At 40.0% G+C, this 26,762-nt stretch overlaps 1 protein-coding gene across 2 annotated transcripts in view; it reads right to left on the bottom strand.

Annotated features, from left to right (window-relative positions):
* Positions 1-26,762, bottom strand: part of Aig1 (androgen induced 1) — a 215,014-nt gene that overhangs the window by 161,044 nt on the left and 27,208 nt on the right. For both annotated transcript variants that reach the window (XM_042669087.1, XM_042669133.1), the window contains one exon: positions 5,351-5,506. In XM_042669087.1, the coding sequence (XP_042525021.1) occupies positions 5,351-5,506 (156 nt within the window). The remainder of the gene's footprint in view (positions 1-5,350; positions 5,507-26,762) is intronic.

Below are 26,762 nucleotides of genomic sequence, written 5' to 3'. Positions count from 1 at the left end.
CTGGGAATGTGGCTCAAGTCATACATAGTACATTTGACCTAGCAAGTGCAAAGCCACAAGTTCCAGCCCGGTACCTCTAACACATGAACAAAAATAAAAGTCAAAATGAAAATGTTTTATGAATTCTATGCTGATCTTAATTACATACATAGCAAAAATGGTCCTCCAGATAGGTCAGACTTAGCTAGTATATTGATTGATAATGGTTTTTGAAAATTACTTTTTGAAAATAACATCAGTACACTTTTCCTTTTTGGATTTTGTATTTGAAAATGTGAATTCCATTTTTATAGTAGCTTTTAAGCCAGCAGGTACCATACTGTCTCTATCAACAAATAAAACAGATTTTAGAGATTGTTGAATAGGTTGGTACCTATAATATCTTCACGAAGTCTTTACAAGACATGATTATAATACCAGAAATGGTCATTTTTGAGACTAAACTCAGATAGGAAGGACAAATTCCTGAATGGTTCATAAAACATGTGCTGGACTGATGCCCAATCCAGGTGAGACCAGATTCAATTCTCCAAGGTCTCCTTCAACCCGCCCAGAGAGGGGCCTGTGTTTCTACATACTGGAACAAGCCAGGCCAAGCAACCTATGACAATACCAGGACAAGGAGGTACTACTGATGTGATAAGCAGCTGCAAATGAACAAGATGCCAAAGCTGAATTAATGGGAAATGCAGAATTCTTTGTCATAAAAGAGCTGCTTTGCAGCACATGTAGGTTTTCTGAGAGGGGCATTTTTATACTCATCACGCTCATTTTTTCTTGTTTGGGGGGTTGAAAGTCTAAGCCTATTCTCTTAACTATCATGGTATCTGCCAGCACAAAAGTCAACAAACTCACAGGAGACCCAAAGTGCTCTTGGTTTGATTGTTCCTAATAAACTTCGGTGCTTGCAGACCACATACTGTCAGAAAATTATTTGTAAGGCTTCTTTAAAAGGGTGACAGGGTTCAGAAATAAACTGCATGCGGTAAGAAGAGCCTCCCGTGGGTTATCCCCGTGAAATGAGTTGCAAGGCTTTGGGGAGTGGTGGTGGTTTCCGGCCATTAGCATTACTAATCAAGGCTGGCTTTGCATTGATGGGAATGGACACAAATCAAGAAGATCCAAGGGATGTTCATTCCCACAGCCCTGCCAGAATTCTTCAAGGTCAAACTGAAACCCAAGTTTACTTCAATTATCTTTGATTGGGATGTTTTGTTATTTTTATATCTCCTTGAGATAAGAGACAGTGAAGCAGACATGCTAGGTCTACAGGTCACTACATCACTAAAGCAATTACTGTCAACTCTCAATTAACCTCCTTCCTGCAGGAAGCATTAGTGTAGACGTGACAAGTCCTAGATAACCTACCCAAGGCTTCTTGAAGCTGAGGGGAGAGAGAGGAGAGGAGAGCAGAGGAGAGGAAGAAAGAGGAGAGGGAGAAGGGGAAAGGAAGAGAATGAGACAAGGGAGAGGAGGGTAACGGAGAAAGGAGGGGAAGGGGAAGGGGAGGAGGGGGAGAAGAGAGAGAGAACACCAAGAAAAGCTCAGGCCCATGAAGTTTCTAAGGAAAAACTAGAGCAGGGAGGTAAACTGGACAGCCCTCTTTTTATGTCCCTTGTCTTTTCGCCTACACAAATAATATTGTTTTCTTAGTAACAGAGTGACAAATAAAACGCAGGGGCTCGGAAGAAGCCAAGCAGGAAGCAGCAGGAAGCTCGGAGATGCTGGCAGCTGGGGTGACTTGGGGAGACCTCAGTGGGTCTCAAAGCCCAGCTTTGGCACCTTCCCCTCAGGCCAGTGCTCCCTGGTACATAGAGGGAGCTTGACGTGTTGCTGTAGAGGATTTTTTAACTGCACTAACCAACATGGTAAAAGGTGTTCCTTCACTTCAAATGTTGCCATGAACCATTTGCATGCATGGTAAGGATTTATGTGCACTCAGGCTGCAGGTCTCAAATCTGTGTGTTCAGGGCGTGCTGAGCACTAACCCTATTCCCACTCTGCAGTGTTAAGCTCTGCAGGCTGGGCCTCTCCCTCCAGGCCAGGAAAAAAAAATGGTAGGTAAGTGACTTCAAAGGAGAAAGAATATGAAAATGGAAATAATGATTCTAAAGTATCAGTGGCCAAGAAAAAAAATGAATTCAAAAAATTGAACAAGGTTGAGATATTGCTCACAGTAAAGCACTTTTCTAGGAAAGCCTGAGGCCAGGTTCAATTCCTAGTGATGCCAAAAAAAAAAATAGTCTATGAAGTTGTCCATTTCTGATTCATCATTGAATCCTCAAGTTCTTCTGTGGATATATAGAATACTGATCACTTCCCACTCACCAGGGAATGCAGGAAGCCGGGGAGGCATGCTCAGCTGACATCCGGCTTGCTGACAGGGAACTGCCAACTAGCCAAGGCGCGTGTGCACGCACGCGCACACACACACACACACACACACACACACACACACACACACACACACACACACGAGTGGTGAGGATGACAAGTATCTTTAACTCCTCCCCCTCTTCCAAACAGAGGAAACAACAACAACAAAAATAGTGGAATAGGGAGAAAAATGATCAGATGTGGTGATGAAAACAAACAAGAAGCCAAAGGCCATAGCTCTATTTACAAGTCATAAAGCATGCACACACCAAATTCTAGAAGGACATGGAGAATCGACACATTCCTCCCATCTCCAGCACACCCTGTGAGGGGAGGAGCAAGGCTGAGAGGGCAGAATTTCGCTATAAAGACAGCCTGAAACCACAGGACAGGAGAAGGGGAGACAAGAGGAAGCTTGTCAGCCGTGTGATTTTACTTAGTTCTTTTTCAGATGGCAGCAGGGGGGGGGGGTCTCACTATGCTGCCCCGGCTGACTTCAGATACCTGGGCTCAAAGGCTGCCCCTGTTTCAATCTCCTGAGCAGCCGAAGCCAGAAGAGTCTACCACAGCACTTCGCTTGCTTGTTTTCTTGCTGTTGTTTTCTACATAATCTATTATATTTTTACTACCTTTTAGTTATAAAGGTTTCATTTTGACATGCCCAAATATGCACGCCCTGTGGCTTAGTTAGACTCACTCCACCCCATCCACCTTCATTCCCTACACACACACACACACACACACACACACACACACACACACACACACACACACACACACACACACACATCTTCCCAAACCCTTTAAAACAAGCTCCACTGTTACATTTTCGTATATGCACATAGATTCTTTTTTTCATATTCACCCTCCTTCATCTTCTCCACTTCCCACCCCACTTCCTACTAGTACTTCCTCCTCCCCCCCGGAGTGAGTCCCGCATTCCCATCATTCATTTTTTAAGTGTACACCAATGGCTCTCACTCACTTCAACCACCCTACCCCGCATTACCCAATAGCTTTCAGTGAGTTTCATTTTGCTATATTTATTCACAAACACAATAAATTTTAGTGTTCTTGGAAGTAGTGTCATATGACTACTACAATCTTCCTAGCCAGCAAAGGCTTCCAGAAGCCATACACTTCAATAGAAACTCAAGAGGATGATGGGTTAAAATGAAGAAGAAAATACACATGCATTCACACAGAGGGACTTGGATCTCCAGATTGAATTCTTTTGTGCAGAAAGTATGTATCTTTACATTTTCTCTTAGATGACGACTCCAATAAAAACTATTTGAGTTTTATAAGGCCAGGCCAAAGAAGGAAATGTTTTGTAAGAACAGGTAAAGCATTGCAGCAGCAGACTGGCTCGATGGCTTCAACAGCACCCACAGTATGAGTGCAAGGATGAAGGAATGAGGCTTGTGACGGGGTTATGATGCTCCGGGTTCCCTAAGAAAATACAACTCAGCACGAGGGTGGGGGGGTGAGGAGGGGCGGTGAGGGGAGCAAATCAATGCCAAACATATGGAGATCTCTGCCAGCTAAAGACCTGGTAGATAGGAAGAGCCAAAGGAAGGATTTAAGTGACAACTTTCTGACTTTTCTCACAATGAACCTTGGATTTGGTACATTTGCTACCCACGTCACTGTTATTCCCAGAAATCTGTTATTCCCAGAAATCAGCCTGCACGCGAAAGACCTGAAATTGAATTAAGTAACACACTCTTGTCCTCACAATTTGAGATCTACAAGAATTCTTTCATTTTTTAGCTACCACAGGTTAAAATCCTCTCATGGGCCCTTTAGAAAAACATGCTTATGTGTAAGACAATGGAGAATTAACAGATGTGCAAAGGAAATTGAGCCATGGAGGAAATCTAATGTAAAATGAAGAATATTAATGATTCCAGAGGAGACCCAAATATGAAGCAGCATATACTTCAGTGATATTATCTAATGTAATATTTGAGGGAGTGAAGAGGTATGAACCCCTACTGACTTCCTCTCTCAAGTTCAAAAAATATTAAAATAGTGAGCCCAAGGGCCATACATTTCAAGTTGGGGTTGCTGCAGAAACTAACAAGTGAAACCATTAGCCCTGTGAAATCTATACTCAGAACGCTTAAACCCTAAGAAGCATCAGAATATGGTAGTCTTTAAGGAAGTACCTAAGGTTATGAGGATATCGGGACACTCTGATCTCCTAAAAACAGGAAATGCAAGCCCACACCTATTAATACTAGCTACTTGGGAGACAGAGATTGAGAAGACAGCAGTTTGAGGCCAATGTGCACAGAGTTAACAAGAACCTCCCTCAACTAAACAAGTTTAAGTGTGGTGGCAGACACCTGTAATTCTAGCTGTGTGGGAGGTTTCATTAGGAAGACCTCAGTCTATAATCAGCCCAGGGGAAAAAATGTAAGATCTTTTCTGAAAAAATAACTAAGGCAAATTAAGGCTGGGTGTGGTTTAAGTGGTAGAGCCCCTGCCTCCAAGGGAAAAATCCTGAGTTCAAACTCTAGTACAACCAGAGAGGGGTATGGGGAAAAGAGGGGAGGTGGGGAGAGGAAGAGAGGGAGAGAGAATGAAGACATGACTAGCACAGAGAAAAGAGAAGGCAAGAAGAAAGCAGCCATCTAGAAGTCAGAGAACATCCTCAGAAGAAACTAACCTGCCAATACCTTGATCTCAGACTTCCAGGCTCCAGCATGGTGAGAAAATAAATTCTTGTGGATTAAGCCACCCAGTCTGCAGCAAACAAATACGGAAACCTCAGAACTAGGAGGTGGATCAGTAACAGAGGATATGCTTAGCATGTGTGAGGTTCTGGGTTTCCTTCTCAGCTCTACCAAAAGAAAGAAAGCAATCTCTGCTGAGCCACACCCCCATTTTCTTTTTCTTATAACCCTGTAATGAGACATGAGGTTCTAAAGCTTCCTCTGTGGGTAAATGCATTCAATTTCATACTCACAACCCCGACAGGAAAGGCCAGCACAGCTAACATCCAGTCTCGGAGGGAGATGAGCTTCTTGAGCTGCCGCTCCTGCTCTTGGTTCCCGCTTCCTCTGGTCAGAAGGCTGGAAAGATCAGTCAGCACGCAGATGCCAAAGAAGACAGCCTGGATGACCTACAGAGAGATGGCCACCCAAACTGGTCAATACAGGACTAGAGAACAGAGAACAAGCTGCAGGTCTGAAAGAGGACACACAGTAAGAAAATACCAGAATCCTCTTAAAAGGGTTCTACAAGTAGCAAATAATAAGACACTTTCAATTGCTGTTTTAGGTTTGAAAACATCTTAAAAACACTACTTCCTTGTTTGTGACCGTTTAGGTAAATGCCCCAAAGTGGGATTGCTGGGTCATAAGGGAGCTCTATGTGGAGTCTTCTGAGGAACCTCCATACTGCTTTCCAAAGTGGTTGAACAACTTTATACTCCCCCCAGCAATGCAGTAGGGTTCCCTTTTGGCCACATCCCCTCCAGCATCTGTTGTTACTAGAGTTCTGGATTATAGCCATTCTAACTGGGGTGAAATGGAATTCCAATGTTGTCTTGATTTGCATTTCTTTTATGACTAGAGAAGTTGAGCATTTCTTCATGTGTCTATTGGCCATTCTTATTACATCTTCAGAGAAGTCTCTCTTTAAGTCTTTAGCCCACTTATTAATTGGGCAGTTGTTTCTTTGAGGATTTTTTATTGGAGCACTAACCTAAACGATCACAAACAAGGCTATACTAAAGCTACCAGAATAACTATGTTTATCACAGCATTGTTTACCATAGCTAAGATATGGAACCAACCCAGATGGCCCTCAGTAGCTGAATGGATCAAGAAAATGTGGTTTATACATATACAATGGAATTGCATGCCTCCATCAGAAAGAATGACATTGCCCCATTTGTTAGGAAATGGAAAGACTTGGAAAAAATTATATTAAGTGAAGTAAGCCAGGCCCAAAGAAACATAGGTCCCATGGTTTCTCTTATTTGCAATGACTAGTATACGTCTAGGACAAGCAGAGAAGGTCAAAGGCTAGTACATATGACCACATGAGATAATGTTAAGCAAAATGTACCCCAAGAAAGGGACACAAGAGGTTTTTATCTTTCTTGCTATTGTTTTTAATGTACTTATAATGCACTATGTGATTCTTTTGTTTCTTTTGTATGTTCTTTCCCGATGGTATAATCCCTGGATTTGATGCCAGTGTTCTGCATCTTGTATATACATTTTTATAATTTGGGGAGGGGAAGGGATATAGTGGAATGCTTACATGGGGATGCAGGCTGACCCACTGTGACAACAAGATGTTCAGGACACTATGTTGAAAACGAAGTTTACAATGTCGGGGGTTGGTTGGAATTGGGGAGGTGGGAAGTGAAGTGATGGCAGGGGGAAAACAAAGGAGGAGGTAACAATGCTCTATAGGAAATGTATTCATTATCCTACTCATGTAACTGTAACCCCTCTGTACAATATTTTTACAATAAAAATATATAATTAAAAAAACACTACTTCCATTTTTGTTCATTTTGGGACAAGTGCAAAATATGCACAGAAACATGCACCCCTATGCATGAGAACATACACACACTCACACCTAAACCTGACCAATAGAAAGAATATCAGTTATCAAATGAACGTGTGCATTATTTTAGTTGGTTTTTAATTTTTTATCATTATCTGTAACAGTTGCCATTCAACAAAGCAGTTTATGAAGAAAATATATCTTGATCAATGTCACTCCTTTCAACAATCATCATCTCTCAACCCTGCCCTTTCCCTTGATTGTATTAGTTTTGTAGACTATGCATTGGGCTCTATGACTGCATTCTCCACCATTTCCTCTCTTTACTCACCTACCCTCTACCCTTGACTCCACCTCTCCTTCCAAGCATCACATGTGTAATGTGGCTGTATTGACCAGCAAGATTTAGCAAATAATCTTAAGAAGTAAGAACATATGAATGAGTATAGTCTGAGTAAGAAAAGAGAGAACTCTGTCCAAATACGAAGAAATGTTTCTTGGACTTTACTCTCTTTGATTTAGACATCTTTCCACCAAAGGAAGTGTTAGGAAGCTTGTTAGGAAGTTGATCCTTGACTCATAAAGATGTCAATTAAACACAATAGTCTGAAGTGATAGGGAGCAACTTTCATTTGCCAAACTTGAATAAAATGATCTCCACAGGTTTTCAGTACTTAATGATATAATATAAACACAGCATACCAGACCATTTAATCAAAGAAGCTATCAGTTTTTACATTGCCAAATCAATTACAAATTGAATGGCTTACATCTGCCATATTTTTCTTGGACCATCTGAGGGAAGAATTCTGGATCACTAAGCACCAATGATTTGTAAACATCTTAAAGTGGGGGTGAAGGTGTTGATGACCCAGAACTCTGAGTAGAAACACCAAACTGTGCATTAGTGAGGAAGAGGTCAATCCAAATGATGGGCAGAACAGAAAATCTGTTCCCTATGGTCAAAATTTTACTCACCAGGCATAGAATCAGGGAAAATTTTCAGATTTCTATTAGAAATAATTTACTGATGACTTATTTGTAAAAGAGAAATACAGGGGCTGGGAAGGTGGCTCAGTGGTAGAGCACTTGCCTTGCATGCTCGAGGCCCTGGGGTCAATTCCTCAGCACCACATAAGAAAAAAGCCGGAAGTGGCGCTGTGGCTCAAGTGGTAGAATGCTAGCCTTGAGCTGAAGAGCTGAAGGACAGCACCCAGGCCCAGAGTTCAGGCCCCACGACCGGACCAAAAAAAAAAAAAAAGAGAGAGAAATACAATTCTACTTATTACCTCTTTAGAAAAACGTAAGTTCTTTTATTAATTTTTAGTAAGTATTTTTATTGTGAAAATACTGTACAGAGGGGTTACAATTACATGAGCAAGATAATAAGTACATTTCTTATCAAGCTTTGTTGCCTCCTTTGTTTTTCCCCTACCATCCCTGCCCTTCCATCTCCACGACTACACGCCCCCCCCCCCCCCGCCAAAGTTGTAAAGTTCATTTTTCGACATAGCATCTATTTAAACAATTTGTTTTTTTTCCTTCCCCTCCCCAAATTATACCAACATCAAATACTGTGAAAACAGGGGTTATACTGTGGGGGAGGGACATACAATGCAACAAATCAATCACCTTATAAATATGTTAGAAACAATAGCAAGCAAGGAAAAACCACTTGTGTCTTTATCTTAGGGTTCATTTCGCCTAACCCCAGATAGGCCAGACCAGAACAGGACATCCCACTGTCACATTATAATCCGCCCAGGATCAATTCAGAACAAGGAAAACATGAGTTCTTTAAAAAGATAAATCTGTGGCCAGCTATGTGGATGGCTTACTCAGGCACAGGATTAAAGAGTCCTTGATTTGAGTACCTGATTCCAAGGATGGCAAGGTGGTGCATGCCTATAATCCCAACTCCCCTGAAGATGGAGACAGAAGGATTGAAAGTTTGAGGCCAACCTAGGTAAAGTTAGTGAGATGCTATCTCCAAAACAAATTACAAATAAAAAGGCTGGGCATGTAGCTAAAATAGTAAAGCACTTGCTTAGCATGCATGAGGCCCTTCTAGGTTTAATCTTCAGTACCATAAAAAAAATTACCTGCTTCCAACCCTGACCTCAGCAATAGAACATCCATTATTGTCAAGTAGAAGTGTGGACACCGGTGGGTAGCCTTGGGTAAAAATATAAACCCCACCGCTTTTATAATTGGATTTGAGAGAGCAGTTAGCAAATTTCATTAGAGACATTCTACCTAGAGTTGTCTATTGCTTGTATGTGTCATGCCATCCACTGCAACTTGAAACTCACTAAGCTGAGTGTTAAAATGTGAAGGTTGCATGGAGAGGTGCAAGTGGTCTGACATAGGATTACCTTGAAGTATGATTCAGCTCCAGTCATTCTGCAGAGCTGGCATTTCCAAACGGTCGACTCAGCGTGACACATACATACCATCTGGCTTTGAGATCTTAGCAGGCTGGCTGCTCTTATTATTTTACACCCCATGTAGAAATAAAGTGGTCAAATGTATCATATCTCTCCAAGAAATATAAATAACAGTTTATCAGAATGAAAGAACAATTCCCGTCCAGGCTATTCTGGAGTATCTTAATGCTTGTTCCTCTAGAACATTCTCTTCAATTCTTTCACAGGTTTCTTCCACCTCCTCAACTCTTCTAGTCCAGAAACCTTAGTAATTTACTGAGTCATTTTAGATTTAGAAATCCCTTTCCTAAGTACAAAAATATAGCTAAATTCCATTCATAGTTTTTATCCTTTTTATACACATAGTTGGTTTTGACATTAAAATGTAATAGTATTTCCCTTCTCTGGAAATGATTAAACAATTACACTCTGAACTACAGGGGAACATTCATTTGACTCGACTATTTATTCCCAAATATACACAGTATAGTTTAACCAGAATGTTTTATTTCATTATAATATGTCATCTTCACTACCATCAGTTAAAATTTCATTTCATAGGAAGCTACAGTATATAGGTATATATACGTATATATGTGTATATGTATATATACGTATGTATATATATGTATGTATATATACATATATATATACCTATATACTGTAACTATATATATGTATATTCATTACGTAATCTGCTGCTGACTTTTTGTATGTCTCCCTCACTTAGGGAAGACCCAAAAATTCATCAAAAGAGGAAAAACAACACATGATTTAAGAAATGAAATCACTGTATGATTTTTAAAGTTCAGAGTATAGCTATCTCTACTGTAAGATTTCTGGGGCCTGGAATATATGATGTCTATGAACACATTTTTTTTCACTCAAATATCATTTCCTCCTAAATACCATGAGGACTTTTAAAAATCTTTCTCTCTGTTTTTGGCAATAGTTGCTTTTCTTTTGGTTGATAGTAAAAGCTCCATGTAAAATTTTTTTTTACTATAAAGTGGTGTATGGAGAGTTGAAGTTAACTAAGTTAGGTATTGAGTACATTTCCTTTTGGACAGTATCATCCCCTCCTTCATTTTTTCCCCAGTATTTTCCCTTGTGACATGCTTCCCTCCCAAGCTGTATAGTTCACTTCCAACATAGTATCTAGTGAGTATCACTGCTGAATTGGTTGACCCTTCATAAGTTTATCTGATCTGTGGAGGGATAGCGGAAGCACGGAAATGGTAGGAGAAATTATGAACATATTTTGAGTACGGTGTACTTTCACAAAATTAGTATACGTCTGCCATTATGTTTGTCTTAAAGATTCTGCTTCTGTTCAAGTTAATTTTAGACAAAGTAGACAGAAGTTAAAGATGAAGACGGACCTCTTAGGGTAGCAACGGAAACTGGAGTGACATGGATCACAGAAAGGAGGAGGACTGTGGAGAGAACAGATGGGAAGGAGGCAGCGAGATTTATTGATGTCATAAAGGAAGGTCTGGAGGAGTCTTCTTCAGAGGACGAGAACATTAATTAAAGGGGAAATGATAAGGAAGTAATGAAAAACCTACCTGGAATCTTCTAGTTAGAGAACATGAAGTATTATGTGACAGTCCATGAATTCAATCCAAGAAGAATCAAAGGGGAGTCAGGTAGTCTACACAAAGGCTGTGTGTCTATCTAGATCTGATGTCTGTTCATCTATTTGGATATACAGGTATAATATACTTGTGTGTGTGTGTGTGTGTGTGTGTGTGTGTGTGAGTGAAAGGGAGAGGAAGAGACATTTCTCCTACGCAGAAAGATAAGTAACTCATTTGTAGACATAATGTGAGCTTATGGTCTTCCCAAATCTTACCTATGGACAACTATCATGAGGCTAGACACAGCATGAAAAGTCACTGTGCTTTGAGTTTGTAAAACTTCCTACGATGTTCCTACTAGAAACCAACCTTTGCAACGTATGTAGAGTGAGGAGTGAATATAACTGGAGTTAAATAACCCACAGAGACAACATAAGAGCCACCAGCCAGCAGCCCCAGCACATGCCATCTTCACACGAGTCTGTCATTCCATTGACTTCAATAGCGCACAATGCATTTCCCTTGATGAGAATCAAAAGTGAGGGGTAAAGACAACTCAGCACCATGAGACAGTGAGAATTCAATCCAACCACTCACCTTGGTTCTAAGAACTAACATGAGGGAACTCTCCAAGGATTGCTTTTCCCTTTGTTCCCAGTGTCTTGCTTGCCTGTCACATATGACAGCGCCACCAATGGATCAATTACCTGGACTCCCTGGACAGGTACGTGTTTAAATGCTACTCTGTAGAGAAATCAGATGCATTTTAAAGTACTCCATGCTGACTCACTCTTGCTCTCTGCTTCCTTCTTCTACCTAGACCATCCTCTTCCAATGCACCAACCTGGTAAATGATCTTCTATGAGGAGATTAGCCTGACCAAGACCTATAGGAGCTTCTCACTAATGAGTATAACTCTCTTTTTTAAAATCTGTCATGTTAATGGTGTGCACTAAGCTTGAGCTTTTTCAAGAAGCCTTCACCACGCACATTTCTGAGATGGCCTGACTGTAGCATCAAGCTTGTGGTTTGAAGGATGTGATTTAGAATCCTTGTGTGTAGGCACAGATATTTACCTCATACTGCTCTGTCTCATTATAAAAATCGATGAAACCAGCCATAAGTCACCACTGGCAAGCAATCCGTTCAGACAGAGAGAAAGAAAAATAAGCTTTTTCAAGTCAGAAATAATGTACTCTGATAAGCAGTTTTGAGAAGGAAAGCTTGTCAATAAAAGCCCGTCACAATATCACATAATGACTTGTAGTGCATAAACAGCAAGTACCGTCATCCAAAGAAAGCATCTGGATGTGGTTCACAAAGGAATAGTGCAATTATCCTGTGTCCCATGGTTGCTCTAGAGAGACAGAGAGACAGAGAGACCCTCCCAGAGATGCTGCTCTAATCCACAAACAACAGAAAAATCCCCTCCACATGGTGTTCTGACTACATCTTCACAAATAAGTAAGGGCAGCTACTCAAAAAGTACATGGGCTTAAAGACTTCTCACTGTGAGTGTTGGCACAAATCACTTGAATATACCATGGGTCAGCCATTGGAGTCCTTGAGCAGGTCCACATCTAAATGCTTCTCTATAGAGAAATCGATGCGTTGAAAAGTACACCATGATCTCTCTGCCTCCCGCTTCCAAATTTAACAAATATTTATTGATTAACTATTATTTCAAAGTCCTGAGTAAACAATGAATACTATTATTTCAAAGTCCTGAGTAAACAATGAATACAGAAATGTATACTATCAAATGATGGTGTGTTAAGTTGCAAAAGCAAATATGTCAAACACGCCTTACTTCCAGCTTAGTAGGCTCGACATTTGCTAAGTATATGATGCTTAGATTTAAGCACCGTGATCATTATTATTATGAAAAGGAAATGTTGTTGCATCTTGAGTAAGGCAAATCTGTCCAGAAGTGCATAAAATTTTCTAACCCTGCACAGTGTACTTTCCTCTCCCTAAGTTTTACCTCTAGTGACAATGTATGTCAGGGATTATTTCAGTACCAAGAGAAGGTGTTAAAGAGCTAGATAAATCTGATTATTTCAGTACCAAGAGAAGGCAGTAAAGAGCTAGATAAACCTGAAACCTGTATTTTTAAGTCCTTGGCTTAAATCAAGGTTGGAAAAGGTTTTAATTAATGGATGATACAGAAATCAGATAGTCATATAGAACATATGCACAATCCACATTCAGGAAAGGGAACTGAATGTTACTAGAGCTTACACATACATGCAAATGAAACTGCATTAATAAAGTCAATAGAAAGATATGGCCTTAGGAGCTTCTATTTTAAATATTTTAAATCTATTGATTTGAGTCAGTCCAGACTAACTCTGTGTAAAGGCTCTGTCTATATAATTGTAGATAAATTGCTGGCAAAGAAACTGAATGGTTATGAGATTTATTAAAGCAATTTGCTTCTTTGTTTCTCTGTTTCTTTGTTTCCTTCTTTCTCTCTGTCTCTGTCTTTTTGTGAAGCTCAGGGCCTCATGTTTGCCAGGCAGGTGTTCTACCACTTGAACTATACCTTGAAACATATTTTGCTTTAGTCACTTTTTCAAATAGGGTCTCACTACTTGCCTGGACTATTCTAGACCATAGTCCTCCTATTTATGCTTTCTTTGTAGCTAGAATGAGAGACCCCTGCTACTATGCTCTGTTTTTTTATTGGTTGAGATGGGGTCTCATGAACTTTTGCTGAGGCTACACTTGAACTATGATCCTCCCTCCACATCTCAGCTAGCTGTTGAGAAGTTGCTAGGATTACAAACATCAGCCACTTACACTGTCTGCAGTTTCCTATTTCTAAATGCCGGTTTCTGATTTGGGAAACAGGACTTTTCAGGCAAAAGTTTCCTGATGAGTTTTGGGAGGTTTTACTTCTTTCGGGGCAATATGTGCTGTTATAATTCATATTGCTTTTGTTCTGTCATATTAATTTTTTTGAATGTATCACTTTAGAGTTTACCAGGTCAGTCACTTTCCATGTACAAGATGAACCATTCCTTTCATTTGTACTCACTGTCAATGTCTGCAATAACTCCACTAGATAAAAGAGTTTTTCTATGGGCCCAAGACTCTTGTAATTCGGGCAAGCATGAGGCTGGTGCTAGAAGAGTTCTACTACCACCCAACGTAAGTGACCATGAGGATCTCAGACAAAAGATGAAGTTCTTGACACACTGCATCATCTCATTACTGACACAGCAAAAGAGAATGCCAATCATGGAACAGTGCAATTAGGAGTACTCCTTGGTTCAGAAAATAATGCCTTATCCAAGAGAGTTGAGGCGGCTTATGCCATGAACAGCTTAGGGTATTTCTTAAAAGCTAGAGAAGAGAATGTGCTATGGGATCGTGTGCAATCATGCTTTTGTCCTTTAGACTAGCCAGCTTAAAAATATAATAAGTGGTCCTCTTATTTATGACAAAGGGAACTAAGAAATATATCCAGTTCACAATATCCTAATTAACTACATCCAATATTTTCTTAACAATGCTACTGCTTGAAATTCCCATTAAGGAATAAACATTGTTTGAGGACAGGGAGTCATTTATTAGCTATAATTTTGAATTATAACTAAAATGTGTCATATGATTTATTTGTACTTTAACAACAACAATATTTACAACATTGGAAGTTTACAATAGGCTTTATGATTGACCTGACTGATTTTTTTAATAGGAAAAAATGTAATGTAGAGGATTATTCCTGTATCATAGGGGAGGACAACATAGAGAGGTTAGAAAAGAGTACCCTGGTACTCAGGGAGTAAATCCAAGCAAGAAAAATTTGCAAGCCTCCCTTGCCAACGGTGGGCTTGAATCTCCCTGTAGAAGGGGGTGTCTGCAGCACGCTGGCTGGCAGAGAAGCTCTCCGCATCTCCTGGGACAGATCTGGTCCACAGTCCCTGGGAAGGCAGGAAAAAGCCCTCCCAGGGCGGGTGAGTCAATGCTAATGTACACTGCACAGGAGGAGCCGAGGGACCCCTGTGAGAAGCATCTGATCATGAAAACACAAAGAACAGAGGCATTTCAGTGTTCCACAGTGAAACTAATCTCCTAAAGTTACAGCCAGCAGTCAATCATATAAGCAGTTGAAGAAGACTGAAAGAAAAAGTATACTATTTAAATAAAGTCCAAAAAGAAACATGGAAGACTAGAATGTTATAGCCCAAGGACACACAAATAGTAAGCTACAAAGCAAAGCAAGGCAATGATCATAGTAAGCCTTACCCATCACCCACTTCATGTCTTCACCTCCCTGTCCCAGTTTACAGTCTCAAGGTCATTTTTTCTTTTACCATTGCTTCAAGTGTAATAATAAGTATTGCTAATAAATAATAACAACAATAACAATAATAATATTAGTGTCTGACTCTCTTGCAGACTGCAGAAGGATAGAGTTTTGTTAAGAGCTCCTGCACACCCTCTAGGGTATAGTGTTAATACTCATTCACTCACTACCCAAGTAATAATGGTGGTTAAGACAGTGGAGTGGAATAAGAAAGGATTTGACAGAAGATGGCCCGGAAATGCCACTGGAGACCACAGAGCTAGATTACTGCTGAGTGTTGCCACTGTTTTGTGAATGGTTCTGCCAGTAATGTTGAGTGTGTGCCCTTGGTACAAGACATGAAGATGGGAACTAAAGAACTGGAAGGTTTGCAAAGCAATCCCAGCAAGTTACCAAGGCACTGAAGTGTTCAGAGATGACTAATTAAGAGGATAGCATGGACAGAGGAAAAAACCCTGAAAGCAGAAAGGAGAGTATGAGCTTGAAGATGGATGTCATAGGTGCCAAGGGCATAACCTGAAAAGACTGATGCCAAAATGGAAAGACGGAAACTTGTGGACCAAAAATAAGAAGCCAAACAAAATTAAAACTAAATTCAGGGAGAAACTACACTAAGAACTCTTAAGAACTCACGACACAAAAAATGTCTGACTTACATTAACTTTTGAGGTGCATTAATTTTGAAAACCAGCAATACTTTCCTCACTAGAATGATAAAAACTATTTGCCCATTATTTTAGAGACTAGAAAGTATGCTAAATTTTATATGAATAACCACACTAACACATTAAATCTTAAAGAGAATAGAAAAAGAACAACAACAAGCTGATGAAACTTCATGTCCTAAATGTAGTAAACACCTAAGTTTAGGTGTTTACAACTTCCAAGTAAGATTTCCATGAGAAATATTTTAAAAATCGGAATCATTCATAATGTTATTTTAAATCAATAACAAAAGGTTTTACCTGAACAAAATCAAATAAATATAGTTTGTAGCCCACGGATTGGAAGAAGATCTTCACTAGCCATACAACAGACAAAGGTGTCATATCTAAAATATACCTGGAACTCAAAAAATTAAGTACCCCAAAAACAAATCTTCAAAGAAACAACTGCCCAATAAATAAGTGGGCTAAAGACTTGAAGAGAACCTTTTTCTGAAGAGGAAAGAAGGCTGGCCAATAGACACATGAAGAAATGCTCAACCTCTCTAGCCATAAAAGAAATGCAAATCACAACAACATTGAGATACCACCTCACCTCAGTTAGAATGGCGATACTCAAGAACTCTAATAACAGATGCTGGAGGGGATGTGGACAGAAGGGAACCTTACTACATTGTTGGTGGGAGTGTAAACTTGTTTAACCACTTTGGAAAGCAGTATGGACGTTCCTCAAAAGACTCCACATAGAGCTCCCCTATGACCCAGCAATCCCACTTTTGGGCATTTACCCAAATGATCACAAACAAGACCATACTAAAGCTACCAGCACAACTATGTTTATTGCACCATTATTTACCATAGGTAACATATGGAACCAACCCAGATGCCCCTCAGTAGCTGAATGGATCAAGAAAATGTGGTATATACACACAATGGAATTCTATGCCTCCATCAGAAAAAATGGCATTGCCCTATTTGTTAGGAAATGGAAAGACCTGGAAAAAATTATATTAAGTGAAAAAAATTATATTAAGCCAGGTCCAAAGAAACATAGGTCCCATGGTTTCCCTTATTCGCAATAACTAGTATATGTCTGAGTCAAGCAGAAAAGGTCAGATAAGTTGATGTTAGGAGGATGAACCACAAGTATTCAAATGTTTTTTTTTCATGCAATTGTTTCTAACATATCTATAAGATGATTTCTATGTTGCTTTGTATGTCCCTCCCCCATGGTATAACCCCTGCTTTCACTGTATTTGATGTTGGTATAATTTGTGGAGGGGAAGGGAAAAAACAAATCGTTTAACTAGGGATACAGGTGGACCCACTGCAACAATGAGATGTACAAGTCATTATGTCGAAAAATGAACTTTGCAACTTTGGTAGGGGGCGGAGGATCAGGTGGCGGGAGGTGGGGGAGTAAGGGAAGGGATGGGAAGGGGAAACAAAGAGGAGGCAACAATGCTTGATAAGAAATGTACTTGTCATCTTGCCCATGTAATTGTAACTCTTCTGTATGGTATTCTCACAATTTTTAAAAAAAAAGACTTAATCCAAATGAATTTAGCAACCAGGTTGCTAAAAAGACATAGCTTGGAGTTTCTCCTAGCACACAGCTCTATTAGCTTCTGTATTTAGCTAACGGTAACGTCTCTATGACAATTTTGCCTGTTGGGAAAGGGAGGAGAAACAGAGGCAGAGACCGAAAGAGAGAGGGAGGAAGTGAGAAAGGGAGAGAAGGCAAACAGAGAGAAGAGACAGAGAGAAAGAAAAGCAAAGAGAAGGGGAGAGAGATGAGGGAAGAGTAAAAGGGAGGGAAGGAAAAAAAGATAAAGGGGGGAGGGAAAGAGAGGGCTGAAGGAAGGAGAAAGGAAATAAAAGAAAGATAAATGACTTAGGTAGTAAAGCGTTGTGTATTGTAAAGTCATAGTTGCTAAATATTGTGAAATAGATATATATTTCATTCTTAATATTATGTGATAAGTTCAACTTACAGTCAATAAGTCTCTTGATTAAATTGCAGCCCCTGAATTTAATATTTCAGATTGATAAGTGATGGAAGAAATCATGTAGCTAAAAATGATCCATGGGCAAATAAGAGCAAATCAATTCCATCTCTTCTATCATTACTGACATTAGATGGTAGGGCTGAATTGGATATATTATCAAATGATTCCAGATTTACATCCTGTCTATGAGGAAGCTTATATGTCGTGCACATAACATCTGCTTCCGTTTTTGTTTTCAATCTATTCTTGATGCTGAGCCCAGACAAAATGTTTCAGTAAATATACAAAGCCCAAGTTTACTTTTGTGACTTCCAAATAACCTGGATGAAATCTCCTCAAATATATAGCACGAGAAGAAAAATCTGCTTAGTGATGTTATCTTCCTGTTACGCTGAGATTGTCCTAGGCACTCCAACCAATGCACTAAATAGGGGTTACAGACAAGAGCCCATGGTTCTAAGACTAACCAGAAACACTGCATAAGATGCTTCAAAGGAAAAACCTGGAGTAACAGAGGGACAAGCCACTGAGTCAACCAAATCCACAGTGTTTGTGAATGAGTGGGATGTGCGAGTCAGAGAGGAACCTTTGTGTTTGACAAGAAATCTGATACTCCCAGAGCCACCTCATTTCTAAGACAGTGGCTAGGAATTTCCAGTGACACCACCTCAACCTTGCTAATGTAGACCACTGGCAAATACTCTCGATTCTATCTTAACCAATCTCCAGATTCTGACTTTGGATGGTAGATTGCCTCACTATCATCTCTCATCTGGACGGTTGGGACAGTGTGCCACAGGACTGGCCACTTCTCTGTGCTTCCTTCATCTATATAGTAGACAGAAGGGGGCCCCACAGGTTAGATCATGTCCCTTTATTCATGTTCTACCTCAGACCCACTAAGAGCCATCATTCTTAATGACTCATCCCACAAGCCTTTCCCTGTGGTCCTTCTGGTTGTCCCTCACTCCACATCAGGATGGTTTCCCTCCTCTCTTACTTCCTTCAGCTTCTCATTCAAACATTAATGTGTAGTGAGTTCCTCCCGCCATGGTAAGCCAGTAGCCCCTCTCCCTTACCTTCCTTCACTGACCCTTGTTCTTTGGCCTCATCTTACTCTTTTCCAAAGAACAGGGTTTATCTCCCTACCCCACTCCTGGCATCCATACTAGAGTCTAAACTCCATGAGGGCAGGGATTTTTAGGTATTGTATTCCCTGCTGAATCTCAAGATACTCAATGAATATTTGCCAAAGGGATGAATAATTAAATTTTAATTCTTTTCATTTTCATACTTTACAAGAACAAGAGCCTGCCTTGTTCATTCAGCAAGTATGCTTTGAAGCCTAAAGATGAAGCATGCCTTCTGATGGAACATCTAATCTCTTCTTTATCATGTTAGGCAAATGAACTTAACCACACACCACTATCTCACCAATGTCAAGCTAAGGCTTGACCAATTATTATTCACATCCCCCTCCAAATTCCAGACCAGTGCCCCTCTCAGGGAAAGAGCACTAAAGAAATGTTCAATAACTATAAGAAGAAAAAGAATTTCACCCAGGAAAGATGATAACCACTATCAAGATTGTGAGTCCATCAGTGACAAAGAAAACATTGCATTCATTCCAGTATCACTAGTTCTTGGTTCCGTGCCCAGAACAAAAAAAAGGGGCTACATTTGGACTAAATTAAAGCATAAAACCACAGCAAGCTAACCCTAACCAGCAATGTTGAGAGTCCAGCTGAAAATGCTGTGGCATTCTGCCTCTACTTAATTGATAGAGCAGCTAGCACATCTGGTGGGATCTCTCTACTACTTATGGACCTGTGGATGAATAAACTGAGGAGGACTGAGACCCTGCTCTGTAGCAGGAAGCGCACTCACACTCGAAACACTGTCATCAACTACAGGCAGGTATGCTGATACCTGTGGTGCTTTTCAATTCAGTCTTAATGACCAAAGTCCTTAAGTCACATAAGCCCTCTGATGGTTATAGGTCATGAGGGGTAGAGTGCCAGCTTCAAGCTTGCATGCACTCCCATGCCTGTCAGAAGAGGACTCCTGTCCTTTTGCTTCATTTCATCTCATAAAAGATCCCTTCAAATATAAGCAACTGTAGACATCATACCATCTTTAGTTTCCTTCTCTTCTCTGACATAAATACCCTGGCTTAAGCACATAAACAAATGTAATTGTTCTGAATCTAAATTCCATCCCTCTTTTACAATTTTTCACATTTTTTATGTTTACTTAGTCCTATCTATTTTAATAGGAAGGGACACTTTCAAATGAGTACAACCTCTAAGCATGTAGTTTGGACATATCAAAGTAATCCAACTGAATCTTATCTGGCTATAAAGATTTGGACATAAAACTGTTCGGTTCAGTGTGGTTTCAACAACTATTACAAATCAAAAAATTGCTTACCTGACAAGATGACACATTTGAAATCTTAAGGGAATAGAAGGTTGTGTCCATACAATATCGTGTCATTCAATAATAACAACTTAAGAAGATTAATTTCCAGAACTAACCCTGAGCCAGGCACCATGTTGCTATATTACTAATTCATTCATCCTTGTAATAACTCCACAAGCCAGAGATCCAAGAACCCCAATTTCACTGATAAAGAAGTGGAGACACAGAAAGTAGATTATACACAGCATCATCTCAAACTTATTAAAACACATTTGAAAAGAAATAACAACCTAAGAATAAAGTATTTAGCGAGAGCATTTTGAACAACATAGCATATTATATGGCATAATCCTATGTTCAATTAGTTTATTGATTTCTAGGCACCTGACATCCACTGAAAAAATTTGAGTTTAAAATTACAGTTTGAAAATATACACCACTGAATGTTTTATTTAAAATGCAATTTGCTGTGTTCAATCATTAATGAAATAAAAAATAGTGCTGTCTTGATGTTTGCTCATATACTTTTAGCTTTTCCATCACTCCCAACTTTGTACATTTTCTTTCCTATCTGTTTTAAAGTGAAATCAGAGATGTTCTTGCATTCATATTTGGGAGAGCTTATTAAAAATATGTAAGAAACAGCAAATTAAGGTCAGAGTGCATTATGCAAAAGGTTCTCAAGGCCTTTTCCCTTAGGTATTAAACTAAGCACACTGTTTTATGGGAGAAAGGAAAAAAACCTGAAACAACAAACATTAACTCTTTTACTCTTTGAAGATGGGTTAAAATTGGTATGTGTTTTCTACTTTACTTTCCTGTTATTTAGAGCTCTCCAGTGCTTGAAATAATTGCCTATGTGTTTGAGATCATGGTTGGGATTGAGATTCATAATTAAGAACATGGTCATAATGTTGCTTTTTTATCCAGCAAAAAATCCAGTGCTATGGGTTATATGTGAACCCCAAAATTCATGGATTGGAAACTTCGTCCTCAATGCAATAGGTCTGGAAGGTGGGGCCTGACGGGAAGATTTTAGGCTGGGGGAGCACAGAGTCATGGATGACACTCTTACAGGAACAGATTAATTCTCAAGGAAGTGGGTTAGTTATCATAAGAAACTGGCCTTTTTCTTCCTTTTTATCCACTTTCTTGCTTTCTGCCATGATATAACATAACACTTACCAGATGTCTGGATGTCCCAGCCACTTGAATTATGAGAAATAATGGACCATAACACTCAGCAAATAACAAAAATTTGTTCTCATAGATTTCATAGTGTAAGAGGCACACTAAATCACCAGATGAATAAACATAATAAACATAACTCAAAATTGGCAGATCAGCAGTTGTTTACTTTTCAAGAACACTGGTATTTCAATGAAAACCACAACTATTTTCCTCAGATGTATAGACATACTAAGGTTTACGTACTTCTTGAGGGACTCTTCAAACTATCTTAAGTTCATTCATCGTGCCTAGATTGTATATGCTACCTGAGAAGCCGCTACAGTGATGTAAAAAGAGCAGACTTCTTTGGTCCAGATAAACCTGGCTTCCTTCTCGGACTGAAGCAGTATCATCTCACTCTAAACCACAGCAGAAGAGTCTGTCTATTTCCTCTTGATCTGGTAGGATTGCCCACGGTGGTTTAGAATAGCTCTCAACCACCAAGTGTCCTTACCTGGACTGGAGATTGAAGGAAACTAAAGACTCCACACTGTAAGACTGTTTTCTAGAATTTGATAACTACATCTGAAAAGGAACCAGACTGAAATTATAGAGCTAAGTATATTGTCAAATTACACTTTCAGACAAAGTCAAGATAGCTTTTGATCTCAGTCATGGAATTTTCCCAGAAAGTTCCTGACACATAGAGTGAATGTTGATTCTTTCAATTCTTTTAATGAAGTATTCTCAAATATGACTTGGTGTTACTATCATCCCACCAAACCAAATGGTATTTATCTGTATGACCAGGTCATATTTGTTAAAATTTAGTTCACAAACATTTCTCTGTAATGAAGATCCAAATGAGCATTCTCTAGAGATTAGCTGGTAGAGCTGGCTATGGGGTTACCAGGGTTTTCCTGGAGATGAACTTTACTCTGAGGATTATTTTTCCATGCATCATTTCTCTAGGGATGCCTCTAGACACTTCAGTTGAACTCTCTGGGAGCCAGATCACTCCTTCTTCCGTGTTCTAAAAACACCAGCCCTGTGACTCTTGCTTTGTGGCAGCACTGCCTTGAACAGATGATCTTTATTCTCATCTTCTACTGTGAAGAAGATCATGTGAATCCCCGGAACAAAACATATGCCTACTTATAAAAAGTAGCTTGTTGTAAAGGGAGAATGTAAATGAGACACATTCCTTGTCTTCAAGAAGTTCAGAGTGGGACTAACACATAAAAGCTATTTAATATAATCCACAATGGCAAGAAAAGATTCCCCGCTAGCGTGCACCCTATGGGAGCTGAGATGTGAAGGAGGAGTAAGAGGCAGTCCCAGAAGGTCGGTAAGCGATAAGGAGGGGACGATTGCCCCGAAGCAGAGACCATGAAGACCAGGCAACAGTGATGAGAGGCATCACAGCAGTCTGGAACACAATCCTGACAGGTAGACAAGGGGTCCCATCAACAGGTGAGCCTGAAGACACACAGGAGGCTCCATTTTGTCTCAGTTTCTGAAGCCATATTAAAGATCTTAGCTTTTGTGCCAAAGAAAGAATGGACCTGCTGCCAGGTTTTCGACAGAGGACTAGCACAGTTTGGAGAGGTCATTGCGTTACTTTTGCACATCTGTGGCAAAATACCTGGGAAAACTTTAAAGAGATAATAGATGGATTTTGACTCTGGCTTAGCAGGTGCCAGTCCTTCATGGTAAGGAAGGTGTGGGAGAGCGGAGCAGTTCCCATTTTGGAGGTCAAGGAGCTGAGGGAAGGCGGTGCCTGTGCTGAGCTGGCTTGCTCTTTTGTTTATTTTATTCGAGTTCCCAGCTACAGGATAGGGCTGCATGCAGGGCCCGTCTTCCCACCTCTTGCATTCATCCTCTCTGGCACCTCTCCTAAGTACTTCCAATTCCAATCCAGTTGGTCATCAAAATCATGAATCACAATCACCCTGGTTTAGAACTCAACAATACCAATAGTAGAAGAGTCCGTTGGGAAGCTGGTCAGGTAAACTAGATGTGAGGTTACTTTGAAGTAGACAGGAAGACCCAAGTTGCAGAACTGTTGAAAGACTGTGAGGAAGAAGTATAGCCAGAACAATTCTCTGGGAAGGGGGAGATAAAACGGAAATGACTATTTCCAGGTTTCAGCTGAGAGGGTTCATCTTCCTTGTCAGGCAGGAGAGTAGGTGTGTTTGTGAGCGAATTTTTATAGAGGACTCATTAAGAGTAGGAGACCAACTCTGAAGGAGGGCAGCAGCATGCCTTGGGCTCAGGGTCTAGACAGGATGGCATTGAGACAAGAAAACAACCCACTAGCACAGACATTCTCTTTGCTTTCTGGCTGTCATGAGTTGACCATTTGTGGCACACCATGACCTCCCGAATGAAAATGAATAAAAATCTCTGAAACCATTAATCAAAATAATAGTCACGATGATGATGATGATGATGATGATAATAGTAATGCCTCTCTTTATTTTGCTCTTCTCAGGTATTTGTCACTGTGTTGAAAATTTACAAGCTCATTGGTCTAATAGAAAAGGTGCTGGGGGCTGGGAAGGTGGCTCAGTGGTAGAGTGCTTGCCTTGCATGCATGAGGCCCTGGGTTCGATTCCTCAGCACCACATAAGCAGAAAAAGCCAGAAATGGCACTGTGGCTCAAGTGGTAGAGCACTAGCCTTGAGCTGAGAAGCTGAGGGACAGCGCCCAGGCCCAGAGTTCAGGTCCCACAACTGACAAAAACAAAAGAAAGAAAAGAAAAGGTGCTATTCACCAAGGTGAGGAGCTTGTCCAAGTGTTTCCTTTTGACATGCTAGGTTTCAAATGTCTTTATGACTCTTAAATGGTAAGTCCAACAGGAGGCTGGATATATATGTTTGTACAACTGGGTATTTCAAGACCTGGTGTTTTTTGTTGGTGGTGGTCATAGGGCTTGAACTCAGGGCTTGGGCGCTGTCCCACAGCTCTTCAGCTCAGGGCTAGCACTCTACCACTTGAGCTACAGTGCCACTTCCGGCTTTTTCTGCTTATGTGGTGCTGAGGAATTGCACCCATGGTCTCATGCACCCAAGGCAAACACTCTACCCCAGAGCCACGTTCCCAGCCCAAGACTTGCTTTTAAAAACCACAGTATACCAATTTATCAATGAAGTCATAAGAAAACAGGAAGTGTGAAGCTAGCTGTGTACAACACAAACATACAGGGAATGAAGAAAGTCTAAAATACAGCCTGAGAAAGAGCCTGAGAAGCAGGAAGAAGACTAGGAGAATAAATGTTCAGGAAGTTGAGAAAGAAGACTGATACAGAAAGGAAACATTCTAATAACTTTAAACATCAAATAGAACCATAAATATATTTGTTTTCTCACCTCATCTGGTAACTATCAGGTCTTTTGTCTTGAGGATGAGAGTAAATTCAATGGGCTTTTGGAGTCAGATGCCCGTATGGGAAGTGAATTAGAGCCAAGATAGTGAGGTAAGCAAGCAAGAAATAGTCTTTCCCGAAGCACAATTGGGAATGGGAAGAAAATCAGAGTAGTCGGCAGAGACAATCCCAAGAGATCTCAACTCCTAGCCTGTGCTTATTAGCATCATTTATTAAATTTGAAGACTTTTTTTATCATGGAAAATACTCTTGATAGCAATTCCAAAAGATGTACCCCTTACTCAGTTGCTTCGATAACATCAGAATCATCCATTGGGAAACTTCATCTCTACTGATTGATGATGGCAAATCAAGGCTTAAGGAAGGAGAGTCCAGAAGGCAGTGCATTTGTCTGGACCGGTCATTTGTTTTACAACAATGAATGTGCTGCAGAGACTTAAGATATTCATGGGCTTCTTCATTCAACGATTCAATTACTAAAGGCATTCAGTAACTCGACTTCTCAATATACTCTGTCATTCTTCCCACACACATCTGCTGTGGTGAAAGATATTCCAACGCTTCCATCTGGACAGCACTTACTGCATCGCACCTACCTCAAAGCAACAACAACAACAAAAAATTCCCCACACCTCCTCCTGAATGTGAAGGGCACTTCCTCTCTTCAGTTTCAAAATAGTGTTTCTCTGTAATATGTTGTTAAAGAATGTGAGTTGGAAGGCAGATTTTTGCTTCTATACTAACTAGAAGGAGCTCGTTACCAAGGGGAAAGCATCTAGCTAGAAGTAAAGCTAATGAAAGTTGTACAAGATCTCCCCAGGATAAAAAAATAAACTACTGAGATAATATTCAATGCAACGAAATGGAAAATATGCAGTGAATATTAAGAGAATAAAAGTCAACTCTCCCCAAATTATAGATTATAGACATATTGGTATCCCAATTAATAATTTCCAATCTTTTGTGTAAAAATTTTAACAAGCTGTTTCTAAGAGTAAATGGATAAGAAAGGGCCAAGAAGAGTGAAACAATCTTAAAGAACTAGAGTTGAGAGTCTTCGAGTACCAGATACTAAGATTTAACTTCCAGACATAGTTATGACAAGGGTGTGGTATGGGTATAAAGATAGATAAAGAGACCAATAGAGCATCACAGAGCCAGAGAAATACTGATTTATATCAAAGCTTCTACCAGACCAAACATGAGAATAGTTCATCCTTGACTACTATCTCATACAGCACACAAAGGATCATATGGGAAACGTAAAATGGCAGAGGGGGGAAATATATTCATGATCTTGAATTAGAGATACTTGTTTAAATACTAATTCCCTACTGTAAGAAAGTGGATCAACACATTGGGCTTCACTAGAGGTAAGAAATTCAATGGATTCAAAGATGTTGCAAATAGAAAAGGTAAATCACAGAGAAAGAAAAATATATATATATATATATAAAAGTTTATTGTAAAAGTGATATACAGAGGAGTTAGTTACATAAGTAAGGAAATGAGCAACTTTCTTGTGGAAGAGTATTACCCCTCCCTCATTTTCTCCCACTCTCCCTTCCCCTCACTTCCCTCCCCCCCATTTCCAACATAGTATTTTGTGAGCATCACCGTTGCATTTGTTCACCTTTTTCCTTTGTCTCACCACTTCTGTATTCCCCCTCCCTTCCCCAAATCAGATAAACTTATATACAAGAATATATATGTGAGCCCAGTACCTGTGGCTCACTCCTGCAATCTTGGCTACTCAGGAGAGAGAGATTTGATGATCACACTTTGAAGCTAGATGGGGTAGGAAAATCCCTGAGACTCCTCCCCCCCACCACTGGTCCTTGAACTCAGGGCCTGAGCACTGTCCCTAAGCTCCTCCTGC

Source organism: Dipodomys spectabilis, unplaced genomic scaffold (assembly GCF_019054845.1).
Source record: "Dipodomys spectabilis isolate Male_0828 unplaced genomic scaffold, ASM1905484v1 ptg000001l, whole genome shotgun sequence".
Taxonomy (NCBI): Eukaryota; Metazoa; Chordata; class Mammalia; order Rodentia; family Heteromyidae; genus Dipodomys; species Dipodomys spectabilis.
The sequence above is the reverse complement of the archived record's forward strand: the minus strand, read 5'-3'. Positions and strand labels throughout refer to the sequence as shown.